Consider the following 25496-nt stretch of genomic DNA (forward strand, 5'->3'; position numbering starts at 1 on the left):
GACGTATATAGTCCGGGACAATGAGTTGTTAAGAGACTTTCGGTTGTCTCGGTTCATGCATGAGACCTCTGGTCACCAAGGAAATCCATTGTTTACTGGTTACACCAGTTTGTTTGTTTATTCGCCTGATGATGTTAGATTTACGCTGACGAAACATAGAATATTTGTAATATTTTATATAAATTCAATATTAATGTGCTTTCAGGGCCGTAGCTAGCGGGGGGGGGGCATTTGCCCCCCCCCCCCCCCGAAAAAATCCGGTAAGCATTATAGAAATTTAAAGAAAATTCTCTTTTTAACTTTTTTAGGAGTTTTAGACTATTACCTACTCAGTTGCCCTCCCCCCCCCTCCCCCCAAACAAAAAATCCTAGATATGACCCTGGGTTTAAATATATATATATATTTTTTTTAAAGTTCTATCACTTGTGAAAAATCGATTAAGGTGCTGCTTAAAATATGGAAGGAAAAGTCACATACAAAAAGTTACGAATCTGTGGATTTTGACAAAAAATATTACGAATGTGCGGCTGAGAGTAGCTTGCTTGGTGTATGTCCGGAAGGGCGCGAGTATGAACTTGTTGCAGCTTGTAAATTGAGTGTTCTTTCTTTTATAAGTATGCTGAACAGTGACAGGCGTTAAGAACAAGCGACACAGAATCACAATGAGTTTAGCGTTGAGGTATTTTTTATGTCAATGAATCATATTTTACGGTCATCAGTTCAACTGCATGGGTTTTAAACATTTTACGTTCTTTAGCATGATGATGATATTCATAATTCAGTCATATTGTAAAATGGATACTCAGGGAGCTGGCCAAAACGTACCCAAACCGAAACGTACACAACCAAAACGTACACATTTTTTTTTTTAAATGTACTCATGTTAAAACGACCTACCACAAGACACAACGTATCAATCAAAACGTACCATCGACGTCCAAAACAGCGTTCACATAAAGACAAAAACACAAATACAAATTACAATATTTACCAAAATACTATTCTACATTTTTCTTGAACGATACATGAAACAAAATAGATTGAAATCGGTTAACATAAAAAATCAACAATGTGGATGTAAAACAAATCCAAAAGTTGATTGCGCGAACCGCGCACAAGGAAACAAACTGAACGGAGTTGGGAGAATAATGCAGTTAGGGACATTGACGATATCCTTGAGTAACCATGAACCAGTCTATGGAAACATTTCTGACTGTTACCACCCATTATATTGATACCTTTAACATGTACTATGTATAAAGAGGGCATCTCACCCTAACCCCAAAACTAACCCAAACAATAAGGGGTTAACAGCTGGATATTTTACAAATTACAGAGCAAATCTCGAAATGCCCAAATTTCGGTATTAAATTTTTTTTCAAGCCATTTAGCAAAGCACTAACAATATATCTGATCAACACAAAATAGCTGAAAAGAAGAGAGAGGGAGAGAGATGAGAGCCTTGTGTATGGAATTTAATTTTATTTCGCCGAGTATACTGAAAATACCACTCAGTATTAGTATTGTCTCAATAACGAAAACTGTACCGATACTGAGGTAAATCACCCCCAAAATATTGATACCGATGCCGAACCTGAAATTTCAATATCACGCAGCTCTACACAGTATACTCTCAAACCGATATTTTTCATACATCTAGAGATTATTAAAGAAGCTTGTGTGTCATACTGATACTACGAAACTAGTGTCAGGGTTTTGATATTGCCTTCAGCGAGAGCAAGGGTAATACATGGATCTTGACACAAGTTTTGTAAAATCAGTACAATTCGTGCCGGAGTGTAATAATTTATTTATTATCCATAGTGTTTTTGTTTGTTTAACAAGGCCCATCTCAAATTTTTTTCAACCACTACTAGGAGTCGACAATGCACAGTTTGAGCTAGGACTGTGAAGCAACGTCATGTTATGACGTTGCTTCCCAAAACAGAGCATCTAGAATATGGTAGCCAGACTCCAATGGCTAGTGATATTCTGTGCTGGGCTAGTAAATAACTACTATAACTAGCCCGAAGGCTAGTGAAAAAAACCCTTGTCAAATGCAGCATTTGTCTTAATTATTTTGTAAATTATATGAATATCCTGCCCCTTCTTCCGACCCCCAATCTAAGGGTTTTTAAGTTCTATCTCCCTCTTTAGGTGACATATCTGATTATTACTACATTTATGTCTTATTTAGTAAATATGAATATCCTGCCCCCATCTTCCCACCCCCAATCTAAGGGTTTTTAAGCTCTATCTCCCTCTTTAGGTGACATATCTGATTATTACTGCATTTATGTCTTATTTAGTAAATATGAATATCCTGCCCCATCTTCCGACCCCCAATCTAAGGGTCTCTAAGCTCTATCTCCCTCTTTAGGTGACATATCTGATTATTACTACTATTAAATTTTATTTATTTAAATAGGGCTAGTGAATTCTTAAACACGGCTAGTACATTTTTAAAATCACTGATCCCATGGCTAGTGGATTTTTATAAAATTCTAGAAGCTCTGCAAAATTATGTCATTACATTTGTTATTACACATGTGCTTTGTATGATTATGTAGTAGTGTTCCTACTGGCAGTAGCTAGTGGGAATTTCTCTATTACATTTGTTATTACACATGTGCTTTGTATGATTATGTAGTAGTGTTCCTACTGGCAGTAGCTAGTGGGAATTTCTCTATTACATTTGTTATTACACATGTGCTTTGTATGATTATGTAGTAGTGTTCCTGCTGGCAGTAGCTAGTGGGAATTTCTCTATTACATTTGTTATTACACATGTGAGTACAGCTCAGATCATGGGTACAGAAACTGTTACACCTAGGTCAAATATTAAACTTTGCACAAATCATGTGAAATGACACTAATTTACTGACTAATATCTAAACTATGTAGATTTATAACTTGCAGATCAAGAACATAAGAATTTTGCTCTTGACGGAGCATTTCATAGCAAGACATGCATATCTTCTGCTCATAACATGGTGTCTTGTGATGCATAGTAACTGACAATAAATAAGGTCATTTCACAATTAAACCCAAAAACAAACATGAATAAGTGGAAGACTATGTGAAGACACCAAAAAACCCAAATTGTGTATAAACTTAAAGTTTAGAAGTGACACTGTAAAATAGACACCGTTATGAGCAGCAGATTAAAAAAAAAAGTTTCCAGGTAAAGAAAACTAACACCATTGGACATATACAACAATGAACACAATATGGTACATGGAAATAGATTTATTCATCATTTATGATAACCCAAAATCAATAGCACACATTGAAGTAGAAAGACTATTTCCAATCACCTTCTGCGTATAACACAGACACTGATTATGCCAAAATACATCATAAAACACTGCAAATCATACAGATGTGACCCCATTTGACAGAATGACTTAATCATTCCTAGGATGTGTTAGCTTGTCTTGAGTAATAATAAAATAAAATACAATGTACTAGTATATATATATGCTATAGACTTGTGACACAGAAAACCGGTAAAATATGTTTTTAAAAACTGAATCTTTGTAATATTTCGAGTTCACTTTTATAATGAATATAAAAGATTGGAAGTAGAAGCTCTGTAAATATACTCAGCAGGATAATATTGCCTCTCAATTAGTGTTAAGTTATAACATCTTACTTTAATGATTGGGAGAAGAAGAAAAAACAATAAACGAAATATGAGGAAAAAATAGTTGGCAATCACTGGAATAAAACTTGTAATTTGATCATTGGGATCCAATACTAAACAGAAATCATGTAGGCAATTTGTGTCTTTAAAAGAAATCCTTGGAACAGGCATAATGTCCAGGATCTTATTGGAGAAAAAAAAACGAGGTGTCCAATACATCAGACATGACATAGTGCTGCCCCATTTTCCTCAGGAAACGCAGCTCTGTTCCATCGTCATCAACACTTTCAACCTGCAAAATATGAAAATGTCACATTATATAACAAGCTTGTACAATGTACTGACAAAATGTAAACAGAAAAAACTCCACATTTGTTTCATGTTTGTGCTGTTGCTTCTGTTGTTTATCTTACAAGGTTTGTTGTCAACATCCAAATAAATTTTCATGAGGTTTAAATAACTAAGTAATTTAATCCAAAACTTAAATCTGTTTTGTACATTCCATAAAGTTTTTTTTGGCACAAATGGCAAGAGGGGGTTAGGATCGGTCAGGTAACCCAAGCCACACACATTATTTAATTTGGTCTAATTGTATTTTACTTCCAGGTTCCTTGTAATAAAGTGTTAAAATGTAAAAAAACAAACACTTTAAATGGTTAACATAAAATGATACCTAAAAGTTATGTTTATAGATAAAACAACTAAGTCAATATTTTTTGTAGCATTTTTTTGTTAAAGTTTGTGGTTGCTATGGTTATGAAAATGCCTACATAAATAGCCAATGAAAAGATGGATTTTGATTATTTAAAGTTTTTTCAGCCATAACAAAGACTAACTAAAATAATCCTCAAAAGACTGTTCAGACATCTGCTTAAAACTTTTCTGTTCAAAGATTTTGATTACTGAATAGAAGTACATCAAACACAAAATAAAAGAACTTTAACCCTTTTTTGTTTCACCATCAAAGACTACAAAGAACAAAGTGGCTAGTCTTGTTAACACATCTTTTAAAACAGGTGGCAATTAGGGGCAATAAAAATTCTAAAGGTAGACACAGGTGGGCCACACAGGTGAGAGGTGTTACTATACAATACATTCAACCTCACTTTGAATCTGTAGTATCAAAAGGATGTGGATTATCACATTGGTGATAATTAAAAGTTCAAAATATTTCAAAAGACAACATAAAAGGCTTTTTGTCTAAGCTTTGTACTCTTGTACTTCAACAAATAAATGGAGTCTGTGTTATGAGCAGCATGCCATGAGTTAAAATTGAGTTAAAATTTACTTATTTATTACAAAAATTAGGCAGATATATTTCAAGCACTATTTCATTAATGTGGACCAACATAAAGCTGGTTTAATTAATTAGGCACATTGATTTGCAAACAATCACTTCAGCTCATAACAAAGGTTCCAAAAATTAAAATAAAATGGGTGTCTGTGTTATGAGCAGAATACCATGAGTTACAATTGGGTTAAAATTTGCTTATTTATTACAAAAATTAGACAGATATATTTCAAGCACTATTTCATTAATGTGGACCAACATAAAGCTGGTTTAATTAATTAGGCACATTGGTTTGCAAACAATCACTTCAGCTCATAACAAAGACTCCAAAAATAAAAATAAAATGGGTGTCTGTGTTATGCGCAGAATACTATGAGTTAAAATTGGGTTAAAATTAGCTTATTTATTACAAAAATTAGACAGATATATTTCAAGCACTATTTCAATAATGTGCACCAACATAAAGCTGGTTTAATTAATTAGGCACATTGATTTGCAAACAATCACTTCAGCTCATAACAAAGACTCCAAAAATTAAAATAAAATGGGTGTCTGTGTTATGAGCAGAATACCATGAGTTACAATTGGGTTAAAATTTGCTTATTTATTACAAAAATTAGACAGATATATTTCAAGCACTATTTCATTAATGTGCACCAACATAAAGCTGGTTTAATTAATTAGGCATGTTATATGCAAACTATCACTTCTGCTCATAACGAAGACGCGATTCTAATGGTGAGAGAATGACCATCAAAAATGCATTTATCATCATAAAATTTATCACAAAGTGTCTCAAGTAAAAAGAAGAAACATTAACAAAAGAAATACTAACCTTCCATTCGTGTGCACTGCTCGGTTATCAACCAAATTGAAGAAAAACGTCCCTGGATCAAATTGTCTTCCGCTCATAACATGTGTCAAAACCAACAGACACGAACGCAGATCAAGCTCTCTTTGTAAATCACAACGTGCTTGGCACAAACCAATGACGCGTTGCTTTTAGTAAACAACTTGTGGAATGTATTAAGCAAATTTACAACATATCACAATTTTACCCAAAGTTGCAGCGTGTGTTCTTTCGCTCAGAGTCATAACGCACAGGACACCAATCACTTGCGAGTTATATATATGACCATAAATTACGTAATTTTACAATCACAAATCTCAGTTTTTCCCCGTGTACAGTACTAAAGTGTATATATTAAGCCATGTGGTCTTTGTGACGAAAAAACACTTTGTTGCAGTAGATACATGCGTCGTCTAGCATTAATGTAAATAAGACACTAATGGTTATGAGCGGAATGTAGATTTATCGCCAGTAAAATCATGCAATTTACTTAAATATACATGGAAACAATTTAATGAGAAAATAACAAGAGTATTTATCTTATGTTAGGTGGTAGTTATGGTCTGTATATTGCTTTTGTACATGGGGCATTTGTTGATCAAAATTTGTAGTCGTCATGATGTAACAAAATGGCCATGGTTTTTACCCACTATTACTGTCGTTTTAGCTTTTTCCTGAACTTGGTGCAAACCAAACATAGCAAACTTTGCTCCTACTAGGTTCTATAAAGTCTTTCCTGGACATAGTTGTAAAAGCAACTTTGAAATTTTTTACATATCCTTTGAAAATTGATTTTTTGTTCAACATACACTCAGTGTACCCATGATCTGAGCCGTACTCATGTGCTTTGTATGATTATGTAGTAGTGTTCCTACTGGCAGTAGCTAGTGGGAATTTCTCTATTACATTTGTTATTACACATGTGCTTTGTATGATTATGTAGTAGTGTTCCTACTGGCAGTAGCTAGTGGGAATTTCTCTATTACATTTGTTATTACACATGTGCTTTGTATGATTATGTAGTAGTGTTCCTACTGGCAATAGCTAGTGGGAATTTCTCTATTAGTATTACATTTGTTATTACACATGTGCTTTGTATGACTATGTAGTAGTGTTCCTACTGGCAGTAGCTAGTGGGAATTTCTCTATTAGCTCAGTTGGTAGAGCGCTGGTGAGAGTGATGACTTTACAGGGATTTATCCAGACGTTCTTTAGATCAGAACATAGGCCCCTTCCCAAAAAAAAGTGGCATTGAAAATTACAATTTTTATATTAAAATTTCCCATTATATATATATTTAATTATGTCTGTTGTAATAAATTAATTTAACAGTGGTGTACTACATCATTTGGTGGCTTGAAAAACAATCTGACGTATGATTTGCTCACACTAATTCACGGCACAATATTTCTCAAGTACTATCCATTCTGTTCGTGTGTCAGTTATGCAACTTTGAAATAACGAGAACAGCCAGTCAGTTACATGGTGAACAATTACATTCTAAAATGTACCATATATCAGTAATGAAAGTGAAAATCAGTTTGTTTTTGAACCACCAATGTAGCACAGAAGATTTTGTAGTTCAAGTGTTTTAGGATTAGGTAGGCCTAACTCATCGGTTACGAGAACTATATTCACATAACCAAACAATCAGTTACCTAAGTAAACCTCACGTGGACTGACTTCTGGTTACCTAAGATTTTGAAATATTGTCCCCAGCTAATTTTTCCAAACCCATCGAACATTGGACCCAGGCAAAAAATCCAGGATAATTTCCCCCTTTACCGGTGAAGACTGTTTTCATGTAGTCTGTGCATACATACATGTATGTACATGTGTGTAAAATCTTTGCATTGATAAGTATTGTCTTATGGAGACAAAATGCCTGAAGTCATCCATGTACCTAATTCTATTTTCAGGGCTGAATTTGCTCTGGATAAGACAAAAAAGAAGAAGAAGCGTGAGTTGGCCGACGAACAAAAGCAGGAGATAAAAGAGGCATTCGACTTATTTGACACGGATAAAGATCGTGCAATTGACTACCATGAACTGAAGGTACAGTAGGTTTATGAAAAATTAAAGTCTGCTTTGTTTAATGACACCACTTGGGCACATTAATGTATTAATCATTGGCTATTGGGTGTCACAATCAATATAAATTATAATTCAAACCGATTATATTTTATCAAAATTTGATTGGATGGTGCAAACACAGGCATGTGATTTTTTAGAGGAATTCTGCTTTAAAAAAAATATTTTTTCATCGTAAAATAAATCCGTGAAATTGTTTTCATAAAAAAAAAAAATCCCATTTCTCTTTATTTTCAGGGTTTTTTTAAGAATACTAAATCACACATGCCTGTTTACAACTGATGGTCAGTTGTAACTGGTTGGCACACTATCCAGTTTACTTTTGATTATATTTATAAATATATATAATCGGTTTGAATTGCATACATGTACACATGGGCTTAAGGATTTTAACTGTTAGGATTGCATCTAGTTTTGTATTCACTGGGAAACTAGAGGCACTGATTTTCTGTGATCACGGAATCGCGGAAATACCTATCTGAAACGGAATTCCCGATTTTTTTTCAAAACATTATTTAACTTTAAATAGCGCATTTGATTAATTAAAATTTATTTTTCGAACTAGAAACTATGGACACCGACATCTGCCTGTGCTATGCTACGACACTAGTACCTTTGTATGTTACGCCAAATGTTTAATTTAGAGTATCTAGACGTTTTACCAGTTGTGTTTTCTTCGCTTATTCCCGGCGATTTAACGGTAAAAAACGAACATTGTGAGCTAAAATTGTCCGATATTTACTCAAGTGAAAGATATATTATGTTATGTTTGCTTATTAATTTTTAACACTTGCGGCATTGCCATATTTCCGATCTCAGAAAAGAATGCAGTAATTGCATATCGTATGCCAGGCTTTGTTCAGAATAAATTATACAAGGGAAGTGGTTTATAAATTATAGTGCGATCGTTTGTAATTATTTTCCCGATCAGATCGTAATGAAAACCGAAAATGTCCGAAGTCTGTGTCATGGTGTATTCTTGTTTAAATTTAAACCAAAAATAAATACAAACTACTGACATGTTTTGCCTCATTGCATATTTATTTATTTTATACCAGCAATTAATTGTGGTGTGTGTGTGTGAAACAAAAACAGAATTTGTTTAATACTGAAATGGTAAAAAAATGGAATTTGTAACATTATGAAACGGAAAAGGGAAAAATCTGAAAGGGAAAATCTGTGCCTCTAGGAAACATTACCTATTCAATATCTGTTTTTCTTTTCACACACATGAAAAAACTCAATCCAATATATACATTTGTATCAGTTGCAACATTTAAACTACATTTTACCAGCCTCAGTGGTGTCGTGGCAGGCCATCGGTCTACAGGCTGGTAGGTACTGGGTTCGGATCCCAGTCGAGGCATGGGATTTTTAATCCAGATACCGACTCCAAACCCTGAGTGAGTGCTCCGCAAGGCTCAATGGGTAGGTGTAAACCACTTGCACCGACCAGTGATCCATAACTGGTTCAACAAAGGCCATGGTTTGTGCTATCCTGCCTGTGGGAAGCGCAAATAAAAGATCCCTTGCTGCCTATCGGAAGAATAGCCCATGTAGTGGCAACAGCGGGTTTCTTCTCAAAATCTGTGTGGTCCTGAACCATATGTCTGACGCCATATAACCGTAAATAAAATGTGTTGAGTGCGTCGTTAAATAAAACACTTCTTTCTTTCTTTAAACTACATTTTCTGCAACAATCAGTATTGGATATTTATTTAATCAAATTTCTAATCAATCACTGGCACATCGCTCTATGCAAGTTTTAATTGAATAGTTTATGAAACATATAATTCACCTAACTGAGCAGTCGGTTACCTGAGTAAAAGTTAATTGAACTGACTTCTTGTTACTTAAAATTTTACAATATTGTCTCTTGCCCGATATAATGAAAAAAGAAGGAAGAAAATATGGAATAAACATTAAACTATAAGGAAGACCAAGATTCAGGGGGAAAAGCAGGGCTTGAACTTCGAAATCTGCAAAATACAAAATAATATATGAACATTTCGTTACCTTCTTACTTTGTCATATTCGAAGTCTACCAGGCACTGAACCGAGAGAACAAATTGCATGAACCTTTTATACCTTAACATAGAGCGCCCTCTATATTATAACTAACAGTTGCCCCCCTTTGTTTATTTCCTTGCACTAGGAGAAAGTAATATCTTTCTGATTCGATCTCTCAAATGAAAGAAATATCATTTATCCATTGACCAATCCCCTAACTGACGGCAATTCAGGTCGCAATACGGCAATTGCATCGGTGCCGTCATTAAGTTCAAGCACTGAATAAGGAAAATGCCACTGATAATGCACTGTGCTGATGTTTGTGTTAATAAACTATATGTTTGTCTCTTTGTGTCTGTCCAGGTGGCAATGCGAGCTCTTGGATTTGAGGTAAAGAAGGCCGACGTCTTGAAGGTTCTCCGGGATTACGACCGCGAGGGCACCGGCAAGATTACGTTTGATGATTTCAATGAAGTCAGTAAGTATGTTTAAATTTCCATAAATATAAAGGCAACTTGATACAGGGCTTGAATTGCAGTAAATTAATGTCTCATTGCCCTACTTAGACATGCTCCAGTGCTGGCCTTGAATTTGGCAAGTTAGAGGGCAAGGCCATTTGACCTAAGGTTGACGACAGGCACTTTTTGGACCCTTGTTTTGGCATCGTAAACAGTAAATAAAACATATCCACGGTAATTGTTTGATATTATATATTTGACAAAAGGTACTTTTTATTTCTTTCTTTCAAGTAATATTTTGTCCAGAATTATGAAAAATAAAAAAGTACCAACCTGTAAACAATGTTGTGTGCTTGTTATAGAAATTTGACAGGGGTCTAGGTTAGTTGACCAATTTTTATTTTAATGTTGTGAAGCATTGTAATAATACAGCTAATTTTGAATTTGAATGATGTCACTTATCATCTCCTTACAATGACCATAAACTGGGTACATGACGTTTCCATTTTAAGAATCCTGGAAAAATTCCAATGTAACATTGCTATTGAAATGTTTTTGTTTGAACATTACTAATGCACCTGAATTTGTTTGAACAAAATTTTGTGCTTTAAAAATTGTACCTTTTACGAAACACGGATTTCAAGTGAAATTACTGTAAGATATGTTCTATTTATTGTGTACGAAGCCAAAACAAGAGTGCAAAAAGTGACTGTCGTGGACCTTAGACCAATGGAGATTTTGTTACATTCGAGCCCTGCCAGTTCTTAGTACTTGGTCATCAGATTTACAGGGCTCGAAATGGGAAGAACGTTGTTTTAGCCAATTTTCAGATATATATGTAGAATATTTCTTTGAAAAAATATGACAGAGTGGCTATTTAAACAAACCTTTATTAGCCATATACTGAATGTGTGAAGTACCACTTTGTGTACAAATTTAGCACTTGGTTAATTTGGCCATGGTCAAATGAAACTTTGGAAAGTTATTTTATAAAAACATGACACTGTGACTTATTTATTTCAAAAGGGGCTGGACGTAGCCCAATGGAAAAGCGCTCGCACGATGTGAGGTCGGTCTGGGATTGATCTCCGTCGGTGGGCCCTTTGGGCTATTTCTCGTTCCAGTCAGTGCACCACGACTGGTATATCAAAGGTCGTGGTATGTACTACCTTGTCTGTGGGATGGTGCATATAAAAGATCCCTTGCTGCTAATCGGAAAGAATAGCCCATGAAGTGGTGACAGCAGGTTTCCTCTCTCAATATCTGTGTGGTCCTTAACCATATGTCTGACACCATATAACTGTAAATAAATGTGTTGAGTGTGTCATTATATTCCTTATTTATATGGGCTATTTCTCGTTCCAGTCAGTGCACCACGACTGGTATATCAAAGGTCGTGGTATGTACTACCTTGTCTGTGGGATGGTGCATATAAAAGATCCCTTGCTGCTAATCGGAAAGAATAGCCCATAAAGTGGTGACAGCAGGTTTCCTCTCTCAATATCTGTGTGGTCCTTAACCATATGTCTGACACCATATAACTGTAAATAAATGTGTTGAGTGTGTCATTATATTCCTTATTTATTTCAAATGGGTGCTGTTGTCTTATATTAAGACTGTTCTTGAAGTTTGCATTGTAGCCTTGCTACCTACATTGTACCTTCTTGTCGTACTCTCCTTCAAAAATCTCTGTTGGTCCAAGCCAAACGGCTGTGCTCTCTTATATCAGAGATGCCAACCATTACGAATTTGGCAGAATCATTACGAATTTAAAGCACAAGTATTTTTTAATATGGACAATATCAACTGAGTCCGTGTCAACTAGACGAGGTTGATATTTTACATATTGAAAAACACAAATTCTATTTATCCTACAACACTTCTAACATTTTAATTAAATTTTTAGTAAATCACAGTATTTACTAAAGTCGCTGCCATTGGTAATATGACGTCATCACGGTTAGCACAAATTAAATTGATGTCACACATATCTTTGAAAACGTTATGTTCAGGTACACAGGTCTTGTTGGCTTGTAAGCAAATGATCCATCACAGCAACACATTACCTAGAGACCTTGCAAATTTGCATACCATTATTAACCGGGTCAATACACTAAAATTATCACATGGGTTTGTGACATGGATATCATGGGTAAGTTATAGGATAAATTACGCTATTACGATTGTCTTGTTCGGAATTCCGATTTTTAGGAAGGAAATGGTAATTTCGCGTATTTGGTGTCGGATCGTATTTTGGAAGGCACAAATGTTGTTAACACCGGAGAAATGGAACATTTTGAAATTCTGACACTTGGTCATCAGAGGAAACCTGCCACATTTTTCCGTTAGCAGCAGGGGATCTTTTATATGCACTTTCCTCACAGACAGGAAAGCACATACCACAGTCTTTGACCAGTTGTGGTGCATTGGTTGTAACGAGAAAAAACCGAATCAGTTGAATGGATCCACCAAGGTGGTTCGATCCTGCAATGCAAGCATCTCAAGCGAGCACTCAACTGACTGAGCTAAATTTTAACTCAAATATGTGAAGGACTGGAGTTCATCTCTTGTAAATAAAATATTATTTTCATTTTTATTCTTCAGTAACTGACATGATGTTAGAGCGAGACCCACAGCAGGAAATACTAAAAGCCTTCAAGCTGTTTGACGACGACAGTTCGGGGAAAATCAGCTTACGCAATTTGAGAAGGGTAGCAAGGTTCGTGCACCACCATTGAAATATTTGTTTTCTTTTTCTTTGATTTTTTTTTTTTTTAAATAAAGTTTGTCGACCCCAGATATCAAATATGTTTTGGGGCCCTGAATGGTTTGCTACCTTGCAGTCCTGTATTTAATTGAATTGAATATTTAATTAAATTGAATATTTAATTGAATTGAATAATCCCCAAGATACCTGGTAAAATTTAGGAGATAATCATTTGAACTTGTTAGATTTGCTGGTCCGGACGTAGCTCAGTGGTACAGCGTTAGCCTGAAGCGAGATCGATCTCCGTCGGTGGGCCTATTGAGCTATTTTTCATTCCAGCCAGTACTCCACAACTGGTATATCAAAAGCCATGGTATGTACTATCCTGTCTGTGGTCGAATTTAACCGCAAGTACTCGAGTCCAATGATTCCCAGTCTGGAGCTCCATGCAGTAAGACGTGTTTGTTTCGCTTGTGCACACTGCATGTGCTTTCGTGTGCTCAACTTGGGAGTCCTTCATTTCGTTGTTTTTGTCAGCAAAATTAAGTTTTCTAGTGGAATGTATGCGGCCATTGGAACTGATTGAACGCTAGAATGCTTCTTGTTTCGACAGCCTGTACCACCAGGTTGGATTCTTTTTTAGCGAGATTCCTTGCCTCCACGTCATTTCTCCGTCTGACTGTCAACTTGTTTTTTTTGTGACTTGTATGACGGCCATTCTGCAGAACGCCACGGTTGTTCGCGTTTAGTCTTTACATGTCCGAGCCTGTCCTAGCAGCACTGGAAGATTGACCGCCCCACTCTAAGAAGAAATAGGAAGCGGGGTCAGCCCCTACTACTCTTTTTCTAGACTTTACCTTGCTTTATAGTGATACCATCTCGTATCCTCCGGAGTCGGGCCCGTCCGCACCACTATACCAACCCATGACGACTGGACTATACCCTAGTCTGATACTCTCTCTCGTTCAGACGGATCCGGCTTCTCAAGATCTGCATTTCAGCACAGCGCTACACCTTCAACGTCTATCAACTGTCAATCTAGGGGTTTTCTTGACGGGATGCAACCCATCTCGTCCTTTTAAGCTGTGCACCCAAACGGCCTTAACGAGGCCACTCGCGTGGATATATCGATCGGACTTTAAACTTTTAGATCTGCGTTCAAAATTTTATGTCGAAATTACTTCTTCTTTTTTAATATTATTAAATAGTCCGATCCTCTCTTCTTTCTCTTATTTAATTTTGGACTGTCCTTCTAAAATGCTCCAATGCACCTTTTTATTATTTTTATTTATTCTATTAACTTTTTTACTAATTGCTATTTTTAAAATTCTGCCCATTTACAAACACACACACACACACACACACACACACACACACACACACACACACACACACACCCCATCCCAAGTCAGGCCACCGATCTTATAGGAGGTCGGACTCGGGATGGGCGTGTTCGAAACCCTAGTGGTATATGGGCACGTTAAACTAGTTATCATCATCATCGAGTCCCGATATTCTCGTGGAGGCCCTGTTAGTGAGATATTCAAGAGCAGTCTCTGTAAACGTGGTTGTCACATTCAGGGCTTGAAATAACAAGCTGAGGAAACCAGAAAGTAGCAGGCCTTTTTCAGAAAGCAGACGTTTTTTTAGAGCTCTAGCACATTTAATAAAACATTACCACAGTGTTTCAAAGTAGCAGGCCATTTTTTCACAGAGACAGCGTTTTGGGTTTGTACGATCCAACTGAGTAGTTAATAGTCTTAAACGGTTAATGTAGAGAATTTTGTTTAAGTTTCTATAAAAAAATTCTGGATTTTTTTGTTTTAGCTATGGCCCTGCATACCCTCTGGCAGAAACCCTGCCTAATTTCCCACACTGTGTCCTAAACCCACCACTCACTCGGTGCCATATATTTTTCTTAGCAGGTCATATTTCTTTTGGCCTGCTATTTTATAAAAATACAATGTAACAATACATATAGGTCATATTTTGAGCCCTGACTTTTGTTATTCAGAGAGCTGGGGGAGAACATGACAGATGAAGAACTGCGAGCGATGATAGAAGAATTTGACAGAGACGGAGATGGTGAAAGTCAGTTTTTTTTCTTTCTTACACTCATCATACAAGCCGGGGGTGGGATTTAGCTCAAGTTGGTTGAGTGCTCTCTTGAGCTGCTTCCATCGCAGGATCGAACCACCTCAGTGGATCCATTCAACTGATTAGGTTTTTTTTTTCCATTTCAACCAGTGCATCACAACTAGCTAAATGACATATTATGTGCTTTCCTGTATGTGGGAAAATGCTTTTAAAAGATCCCTTGCTGCATTAGGAAGAATGTAGCAGGTTTCCTCTGATGACTACAAGTCAGAATTACCAAATGTTTGACCTCCAATAGCCGATGATTAATTACTTAATGTCCTGTAGTTGTGTCGTCAAATAAAACAAACTTTAACTTTCATACAAGCTGTGAAAATACTGGAATTTTTATTTTATTAATATGTTTTATTTATTTAAATAAAAAATTCCACAATGAAGGGAAACACTATTTACAGTACCCTATTTATTTCAATTATTAAACGGTGTGGCCAAATGTTTTTATTTATTATTTAGGTTTTTTTTTTGCCAAATGTGAAATGTTTTTAAGGCAGAAAGATAACAATTACTGGTGAAAACTAAGCATTATGCAGTTGTTTTGCCAGAATTTGAGGATACGTAATAAAAACAGATCATAAAGTGCCTCATGTACATGTAGTTGTTTATGGGTTTAAAATCAGTTGAAATTGGACAATGCATTTCATGTACTTTGTCAAATTTTAAACGGCTGTCCCATTACTTTAAGTAGAATATTTCTAAAAATTGATCCTTTAATTTCCAAGATTTTAGGGTACATAATTTTACCCTCTGCACTCTCTGGCAAAAACCCTGCCATGGAATTTGCAACTGTTATTTTCCAGGCTTCAGGCTTAATTTTTGTGATGATTAATTAATAACCACAATTTAAAAAAAAAATCACCGTATTCAAATAATAGTGAATGAACGTTTGCAAGCTTACGCGACAAGTATCAATGCAGTTTACACAAACAATACTACAGGCATATTTAAAGCTAAAGAAAATAAATTCAGTTATGTATCATTAAAGCATGCATTTAATTATAAGATTTGACCACAATTATTTTTTGGTTCATAAAAGTATGAACCGAAAAAACAATGTGCATGCTTTTGTATGTGCCACTACGCGGAGTCATATAGTGTGCACATCGGTGTTTTTTTCGGTTCATACTTGCATGAACCAAAAAATAATTGCAGTCAATTCTAAAGTTGACTGATACGCTGCAGGTAGGAGTTTTAGCCACATACATATATGTTACTATTGTCGTCTTTGGCAATTGATTTGGTGGTGTATTATTCATGCTGTAGCTCTTACGTACCGAGTATATTTGTTCTCTATTTTTGTTTCAGTTTGTGAAGAAGAGTTCATTGCCATCATGACAGGAGACACGTAGATAGATGGAACTCCACACCGAGTGATTTCTGTGATAGTTGTCGTTTCCGGAGAAATGATAATGTGGTGCAGCATTGAAGACATTGTTCAGTGCATGAATGATAGACATAAAACTGTCAAAAAACCAGCGCACACTTTTTGAAAGTATCTTAGCGCTACGATATCATAAAACCATCATAGATTGTGACGATGTCACTACACCACATGCCATGGTGACGTCATAACTTACTATGGTTATACGATTTTGTGACACTAAGATAGCTTCAGAAATACATGTCTGGGCCCAGGATGCTAGAAGCAGGATAAAGTTAGCTGTAGCTAAAACTTTAGTCAGTTTTAATTTCGATTAAATAACCAAAATCATTAGGGGCTTTCAGAGGATGTCAAAGTTACGTCGCTTTGCTCTGTAGGACTCTGTAGGATATAGCTGTGCACCCCCACCAACCCCTGCTGTAGACATAATTGGAGGGCTTGCCCACCCCACCAATTGTCTTTTTTTAATATAAATATATTTATCATATAATATCTAGCATATCCAGTGTAATCAAAGTATGTGATGTTTTTCAGATCACATACTTTTGGAATTTGATAACTTTGCAAATTAGATGTTAATTAATCGAGGTGTCGGGACTAGGTTTATTGACCTTTAAGCAAACTTCTACGATGACACTCCATAATTGATATGTGCATTCATAGTCGTCAAATAAAAACATTTCAATAGCAACTTTACACTGAAAGCTGTCCATCGTTCAGAAAACTAAAAGTTGTTGAGCACTAGTTTATTTTTATGTAAGGATATCCAAAATGATGTTATTCAAGATTCACAACATTTCCATTTAAAAAGACACAGCTTCATGTATACTAACGTCATTTGTATGTCAAGTAATGGCTGACTGGAATTAAAGTTGTGGATACAGCTTACAAAAAACATCTTTTATTAAGCCAGTGGCTCGCATAATTCAATTTTTATTCCGAATATATCATACGATACTGAAAGACACTGGTAATAATCGCTATGTACAAAATACCAAATTTGTTTTATTGTTATTATTTTTTTAATTAAGCAGCTTGGGTGTTTATTATTTTTTACTTGGGACGTAGCCCATTTCTCGTTACAGCCAGTTCACCACAACTGGTATATCAAAGGCTGTGGTATGTGCTCTCCTGTCTGGGATGGTGCGTATAAAATACTTCGTCATTCAAAGGTTTCTTTTGTAACTCCAGGGTTATGTCCCTTCAATATGTACAACATGTAGGACCCTGGATAAAATGTATGATTTAATATCTGTAGCCAAAAAATAGCCAGGTTGCATTTTTATTGGTCAAAATTCAAAGATTATCAGGATTATCTCGAAAAATTTAAGTTATTTCCCCTTGCTATGTCAAAAGTGTTTACAGTGCTTCTTCTAGCCCAGTTTGTGAGATGTGTGTGATTTATGTATTTATAACATTCAGGACCCAATTTCACAAAACATAAGTCTAGTTTTGCACATAAACGTATATCTACGACTAAACCACAATTCTTATCACTATTATAGTTCAACAAATATAGTTTGTAGAACACATATTTCATTTTATTTTGTCTTTAAAATATTCCAGCTTCCGTAATGATGTAATTTTCTTGTCAAATTGATGCCAAACATGTGCAAATGCACGACCACTGCTAGTAGCAGATGAAAACTTTAAAAGTTTAGTGAAATGGGTCCCAAGGTTTTAACCGTCATTTGCCAAATGCACTTTAAAGTTAAAGTTAATTAGAAAACTGTCATTTGTATGTATATAGCTATTTAAAAAAAAATCTATTTATCTAAATGTTTCTTGAATTTGGCTAAAAAAAAAAATATAAAAATGTTTGGCGTCCAGCTTAGCCGTAGTATTGTATACTAAATAAAATTAATTACGGGCTAGTTGATTTTTTTGTAATTGTTTGCTACTGTCACATTATTTTAGCAAGTTTTGATATGGATGATTTCTAATCATTGTTAAAATGTAACCTGTGATAAAAGAAAACATCTTTCGGCCATTTATAAAAACTTGAGGGTGGGATTTGATGATGATCATAGAGCTTGGTGCATGTACAGACATTTTCTTTCGGTTTCCACGCTAATGCTGATTCAGTGAACTTGATTTGAGTTTGGAGTTTTCTTCTCCTAGACAGTTGTCTTTCTTGACTCACGTCCTCTGTCTGTCCGGTCCATATTAGTCTAGTCTCTACCCATTGACCAATCCAGCTTCGGTGACCCTACCAGGAGCTGATGCTCCAGTTGGCATAGCTCTCCGAGTCATTGAGACATGCAAGCTACCTCACCACATCAAGGAATGGACCATGAGATAGGGTGGGGTGTAATCCAGTGGGAAAATACTCGCTTGATACATGCTATCCTGTCTGTGGGATGGTGTATATAAGAGATTCCTTGTTACTAATGGAAAAATATAGCGGGTTTCCTTTCTAAGACTGTCAGAATTACCAAATGTTTGACATCCAGTAGCTGATGTTTGTTTTGTTTAACAACATCACTAGAGCACATTGGTTAATTAATCATCGGATATTGGATGTCAAACATTTTGTAATTCAGACACGTGGTCATCAGAAGAAACCTGCTACATTTCTCCTCATGCAGGATGGAATGTTTTATATGCACTTTCCCCACAGACAGGACAGCACATACCACAGCCTTTGACCAGTTGTGGTGCACTGGTTGGAATGAGACAAAAAACAATCAGCTGAAGGGATCCATTGAGGTGGTTCGATCCTGCAACGCGAGCACTCCAACAACTGAGATGAATCCCATTCCCTGGTTTGTAACATTACTTGTCACTTGTCGTTTGGTTCACTCAAAATGCCGCAACACTTTACAATGGTATTTTTTGTGAAACAGTATTTAAAGAAAAATGCAGAAGTTATTGACTAAAATTAATTTTGTTGAGTATTGTATATAAACCAAAATTAGAACTCTTTTTTTTTTTTTTTCTGGTTTTGTTTTTGTAACTTGTCCTATCGTCTTTCTGGGAAAAAAAATAATTTGTTACAGTAAGTTCATGCCGTAATCATATATATGTATATATGTTTTTTTAATATTACCTGTATTTCATAATATGGCAACGGTCATGACATCTATTAAATCAACTAGGACACCCATATAGTGGGTGTGAATGTTTCTTAAAGTAGGCTATAAGAGATGGAAATGTCCATTGTTTGATTTCAAACACAATGTCTACACACAATCAGTATATCTGGCATGTTATTTTCATTTTATTGCAAATCAATGTGATTTACTGGTGTCGTTAAACAAAACAAACATTAAGTATTTGTTTTATTTCATTAAAATCATGTTTTTTCATAAAATGTGTTTTTGCAGCTCTTGAAAATCTGGATTAACTGGCACTAGTATTATAGTTCCCTACCGTCCAACTGTAGGGGACAATAGGTTTCATCTCCATCCGTCCGTCTGTCCCACATATAATTTTCTGGATGTTTGTTTCACAATGCTTTGATATATTCAGAATGATGGGGTGGGGGGTGGGGTGGGGGGGGTAGGAAATGTTTTATTTAACGACTCACTCGTTAAATAAAACATTTCCTTCCTTCCTTCATTTTACAATGGCTAAAAACTTGTGACAGTGTCCCCTTAACTTCCATTGGACTGTTATTATGTGGTTTTTTGTTGTGTCTCTCTCCCCCCCCCCCCCCCCCCCCCCCAACAGTGTGATACATTGTGTAATATATTTTAATTCAGAATATGTTTGTGTGCTTGGTATTGTCATTAGTATTATGTTTTACTACATTTGATCATTATTGGTTACATGGGTTTTTTTTTCTTCTTCTTCTTCTTCAAATAATAAATAAAGATACCATAGATAGTATTATTAAGATGTCTTTGTTTTATGTAGACGTAAATCAGAAAATTGGGCATTGATTGACTTTTCTTCTTTTTGTTTTTTAATTATTATTTTTAATTATTATTATTATTCCACTGAATGTGATGTGATATGAATATTTTAAGATTTCACTGATTTATTACTACCGTATTATTGTTATTATTATTTTTTTTATTATTATTTTTTTAATTATTAATTTGTAAATTATTTTTTTTAGTTATTCCAGTAAACCATAATATGATGTGATATACATATTTTCCGATTCCATCTAAGAATCTTCCGCTTTCGATGCAAAAATCTTGTATTCATAGAAACGCAAGGGGTGGGACGTGGCCTAGTGGTAAAGCACTCGCTTACTTTGCGGTCAGTTTGGGCACATTGGGCTATTTCTCGTTCCAAGTTATGTGCTGTCCTGTCTGTGGGATGGTGCATATAAAAGATCCCTTGCTACTAATGGAAAAATGTAGCGGGTTTCCTCTCCAAGACTATGTCGCAATTACAGAACATCTGACATCCAGTAGCCGATGATTAATAAATCAATATGCTCTAGTGGTGTCGCTCAACAAAACAAACTTCTTGTTTTATGTAGCCGTAAATGAGAAAATTTGGGCATTAGTTTTTTTTCCTTTTTGGGGGTTAATTATTAATTTTTAAATATTTTTTTTAGTTATTCCACTAAACCATAATATGATGTGATATAAATATTTTCGGATTCCATCTCTTAACCTTCCGTTTTCGATGCAAAAATCTTGTATTCCTAGAAACACGATTCCAGTTAGCAGCTGTTTCTGATGATGTTTAAAGATGGGTGAGGAGGTGGTGGGATGTAGCCCAGTCGTAATGCGCCTAGTCCAGGATCGATTCCCGTCAGTGGGACCTTTGGTCTATTTCTCATTCCAGCCAGTGCAACACGGCTGGTATATCAAATGTCTTGGTATGTGCTATCCTGTCTGTGGGATGGAGCGTGCATATATACAAGATCCCTTACTACTAAATAAAAAATGTAGACTAGCAGGTTTCCTCCCAGAGACTGTCAAAATGACCATATGTTTGACACCTAACAGCCGATGATTAATAAATTAATATGCTCTAGTGGTGTCGTTAAATTAAACAAACTTTAAACTAAAGATAGTTTTCTAACTTGTAATATTGAAGGGACGGACATACATGTAGCTCAGTTCAGTGGTAAAGCGCTCGCTTGGTCGGTCTGGGATCGATCCCCGTCACTGGTAAAGCGCTCGCTTGGTCGGTCTGGGATCGATCCCCATCACTGGTAAAGCGCTCGCTTGGTCGGTCTGGGATCGATCCCCATCACTGGTAAAGCGCTCGCTTGGTCGGTCTGGGATCGATCCCCGTCACCGGTAAAGCGCTCGCTTGGTCGGTCTGGGATCGATCCCCATCACCGGTAAAGCGCTCGCTTGGTCGTTCTGGGATCGATCCCCATCACTGGTAAAGCGCTCGCTTGGTCGGTCTGGGATCGATCCCCGTCACTGGTAAAGCGCTCTCTTGGTCGGTCTGGGATCGATCCCCATCAGTGGTAAAGCGCTCGCTTGGTCGGTCTGGGATCGATCCCCCGTCAGTGGTAAAGCGCTCGCTTGGTCGGTCTGTGATCGATCCCCATCACTGGTAAAGCACTCGCTTGGTCAGTCTGGGATCGACCCCCGTCAGTGGGCCCGTTGGGTTATTTCTCGTTCCAGCCAGTGCACCACGACAGGTATATCGGAGGCCATGGTATGTCCTGTCTGTGGGATAGTGCATGTAAAAGATCCTTGCTACTAATGGAAAAATGTATCAGGGTTTCCGCTGTGTGACTGTCAAAATGACCTTGTTTGACATCATAATAAATCATGTGCTCTAGTGGTGTCGTTAAACAAAACAAACTTTACAAACAGAATATTCCATGGGAGCATGCCCCAGAGCCCACCTAGAATTAACGTAAATACTCTGATAAAAGAGTCAAACATTTTAATACAAAGTCCCCCGTAGTAATTTAAGTTTGATATCCATATTTGAGATTGTAACTAATTATTTTATTGGATCGTGCAGATTTTCATTGTAACTAATTATTTCATCTGATTTGAACAACAAAGTTGGTATATATGTGGTGTTCACATTTTCCGCATACACACTTGAATACAAATTCATTCAAAATGCCTTTAAAATGTGTTGCATAATTTGTAATGATGAATTTTCCTTGTAGAATGCAGAAAAATGCATTTCAGTACATGTACATATAATTGTTTGATCAGTCAGCGCTATGTCAAAATGTTCATTCACTTTCACCATGCCTGCATATGTCTGACACCACTAGAGCTCATTATTTAATCGCTGGCTATTGGAGTCAAACATTTGGTAATTTCGACATATAGTCTTAAAGAGGAAACCTGCGGCATTACATGCTTCCGTTAGTAGCGAGGGATCTTTTACATGTATATGTGCTATCCCACAGACAGGATGGCACATACATGTACCATGGCCTTTGATATACCAATTGTGGTACACTGGATGGAGCGAGAAATAGCCCAATGGACCCACCGGATCGATCCTACGCTACTGCACATCAAGCTAGTGCTTTACCACTAGGCTACGTCCCACCCATACATATCCCTGATCATGCCTAAATTCCTGCAGACGCCCATGGTGCTATACTGCATGTAGAAAAGTGCATATAAAAGAAACTTGCTGATAATTAAAATGGAGTAACCTATGTAGCTTGCTGCTTCATAAAAGAATAACCTATGTGGTGGGATAATGACTTATAATAATATGTATAGAAACATTGGTGTATTTCACATTGCATATCCAGTTAGTATGTAATCAGTGAGGTCTGGTAGTGGTCGTATATTTATTTTTGTCAACTGGGGGCGAATTTTATCTGAGTCGATTGAGTGCTCACTTGAGGTGCTTGTGTCGCAGGATCGAACCACCTCGGTGGATGCATTCAACTGACTGGAGGTTTTTTCCCCATTCCAACCAGTGCACCACAGCTGGTCAAAGGCTGTGGTATGTTCTTTCCTGGCTGTGGGGAAATGCATCTAAAAGATGCCTTGTTGCATTAGGAAAAATGTGGGTTTCCTCTGATGACTTCTTGTCATAATTACCAAATGTTTGACATCCAATAGCTGATGATTAATTAGTCAATGTGCTCCAGTGGTGTCGTTTAACAAAAGAAACATACATTGTTACACGTTAACTCAAATCCTAGTTCTGTAGATATGACATGTAATCCACTGCATAAGATGAGTAAATCACTTGATTGTATCTTCATTACTTGTCTGAATGAATGTAAAATAAGATGGTTTGCATTCTCGGTCCATTATAATGCAACCGGCCTCGGTGGCGCAGTGGTTAAGCCATCGGACTACAGGCTGGTAGGTACAGGTTTCGCAGCCCGGTACCGGCTCCAACCCAGAGCGAGTTCTTAATGACTTGATGGGTAGGTGCAAAGCCACTACACCCTCTTTCTCACTAACCGACTAACAATTAACCCATTGTCCTGGACAGACAGCCCAGATAGCTTAATTGGATATAAGCACGAACATAAATTGAAATGAAATTATAGTGCAGCAGAGAATATGGTCTCTACGAGTACTGAAGTACTCTGGCAGAGTTTAGCAATACTCGAGTACCCGTGCAAGTAAGAACACTTTCATTTAAAGGCATATTGTCACAGACCACTGACCTATTTAATGGCCTAACAAAGTATTACCTAAACAAATATAATTTGATTTGTCCCTAAATGTACTATATTCAACCATCTTCAATAACCACCATACTCCATTTATTAATGATATTTTGTAAAAATAATTGAATTATGACAATGGTCCATAAATCAAAAACTAAAATTGCCGAGAGGGTTGACATGGATTTCATTCCATCATGGCTCAGTTAAAGTGATGCTATATCTAGATTTGTTTTCCAACAATTAATGTAATGTTTCATTAATTATCCATTTTTAGAAAAATAGTCCTTAAATCCGTGACAGTATGCCTTTAAATATATATATATATATATATATATATATATATATATATATATATATATATATATATTGCCGCCGATTACATTTTACGGCTGAGACATGGAGGATAAAACACAAACACTTTTGTTGTGGAATACCCTTCAAGAGGGGTGAAAGCGTCCGAAGTATATACCACTTTTGTGTGTGGTTATATCTGTGAAAATGACCGTACAAGTAATTTGAAAAAAAAAAAGTGGCAACCACGAGCCGTACCACTATTTTTTACACTGCTGCCCCTGGGTTATGTTCATTGTAAACTGAATCGTTTTTCTACTGGCTACAATCTAACTGTAGACCCTTGAACCATCAACTTGGCTTGTTCCAATTGCTAATGACGTCAGTGTTATTTTTATTTGATCACGAAAGAAGAATGTAATTAACCAATTACGATATAGAACGCACTGCCATCAGTTAAAATAACAGGTTTAGAATCTATAACTAAACTATTCCATCTGCTAGCCAAAAATAGTTACTATAATAAGGAACAAAAGATGTATGACAAAATCTGGTCGTCTGCATTAAATCATCTCACAGAAGGCTATAGGCTATATAGCACTTACAATAGGGAAAAATAGACTTCACATGTAGCAAAATTCAAAATGGCCGCCACGGTCATCACATGTAACCTTCAAAATGGGTCCCGATATAGCACCTTAAGTACCCCAATTTCAACAAGTCAGGTACGTTTTACCAAAAACCCAAACAGAAAATATCTCCCCCATGTCATTTCAAGATACTCCATGCAATGCAGGTCACGAAAAACAAGGTTATTTGTAGAAATATCGAAGTTTATTTTTCAACGCCCTTGTCCAGTTTTCGGTACGCTATAACGTTATTTGGTTTTGGGGTAGGTTTGTTTACCCAATTTAGAAAAACGTAACCACCTAGTAGGGTTATATGTGGTCTGTTTACTTTTTACTAAGTACCCTCAAAGTATTTTCTGGCAGAAAGCCTGGAGGCAAAAGGAGTATTAAAAATGCCAGATTCTTCCTTGCGTGGCTGTTGAACGTCCTTTAAATACTTACAAAAATTACGTAACG

At 36.3% G+C, this 25496-nt stretch overlaps 1 protein-coding gene across 1 annotated transcript; it reads left to right on the plus strand.

Moving 5' to 3' along the window:
- The first annotated feature begins 523 nt into the window (after window positions 1-523).
- On the plus strand, window positions 524-17583 carry LOC121373784 (centrin-3). Its single transcript, XM_041500544.1, has 6 exons — window positions 524-680; window positions 7708-7843; window positions 10253-10367; window positions 12952-13066; window positions 15069-15145; window positions 16514-17583. Exons 1-6 carry the CDS (start codon window positions 664-666, stop codon window positions 16555-16557), a joined length of 504 nt encoding a protein of 167 aa, XP_041356478.1. The 5' UTR covers window positions 524-663; the 3' UTR covers window positions 16558-17583.
- The last annotated feature ends 7913 nt before the right edge of the window (window positions 17584-25496 follow it).

Source organism: Gigantopelta aegis, chromosome 5 (assembly GCF_016097555.1).
Source record: "Gigantopelta aegis isolate Gae_Host chromosome 5, Gae_host_genome, whole genome shotgun sequence".
NCBI classification, from domain to species: domain Eukaryota; kingdom Metazoa; phylum Mollusca; class Gastropoda; order Neomphalida; family Peltospiridae; genus Gigantopelta; species Gigantopelta aegis.

Excerpts from the sequence above, each read along its gene's own strand:
- LOC121373784 (XM_041500544.1), top strand. Across the intron at positions 7,844-10,252 it reads TTGACTACCATGAACTGAAG|GTGGCAATGCGAGCTCTTGG; the intron begins GTACAGTAGGTT and ends GTGTCTGTCCAG. Across the intron at positions 13,067-15,068 it reads AATTTGAGAAGGGTAGCAAG|AGAGCTGGGGGAGAACATGA; the intron begins GTTCGTGCACCA and ends TTTGTTATTCAG.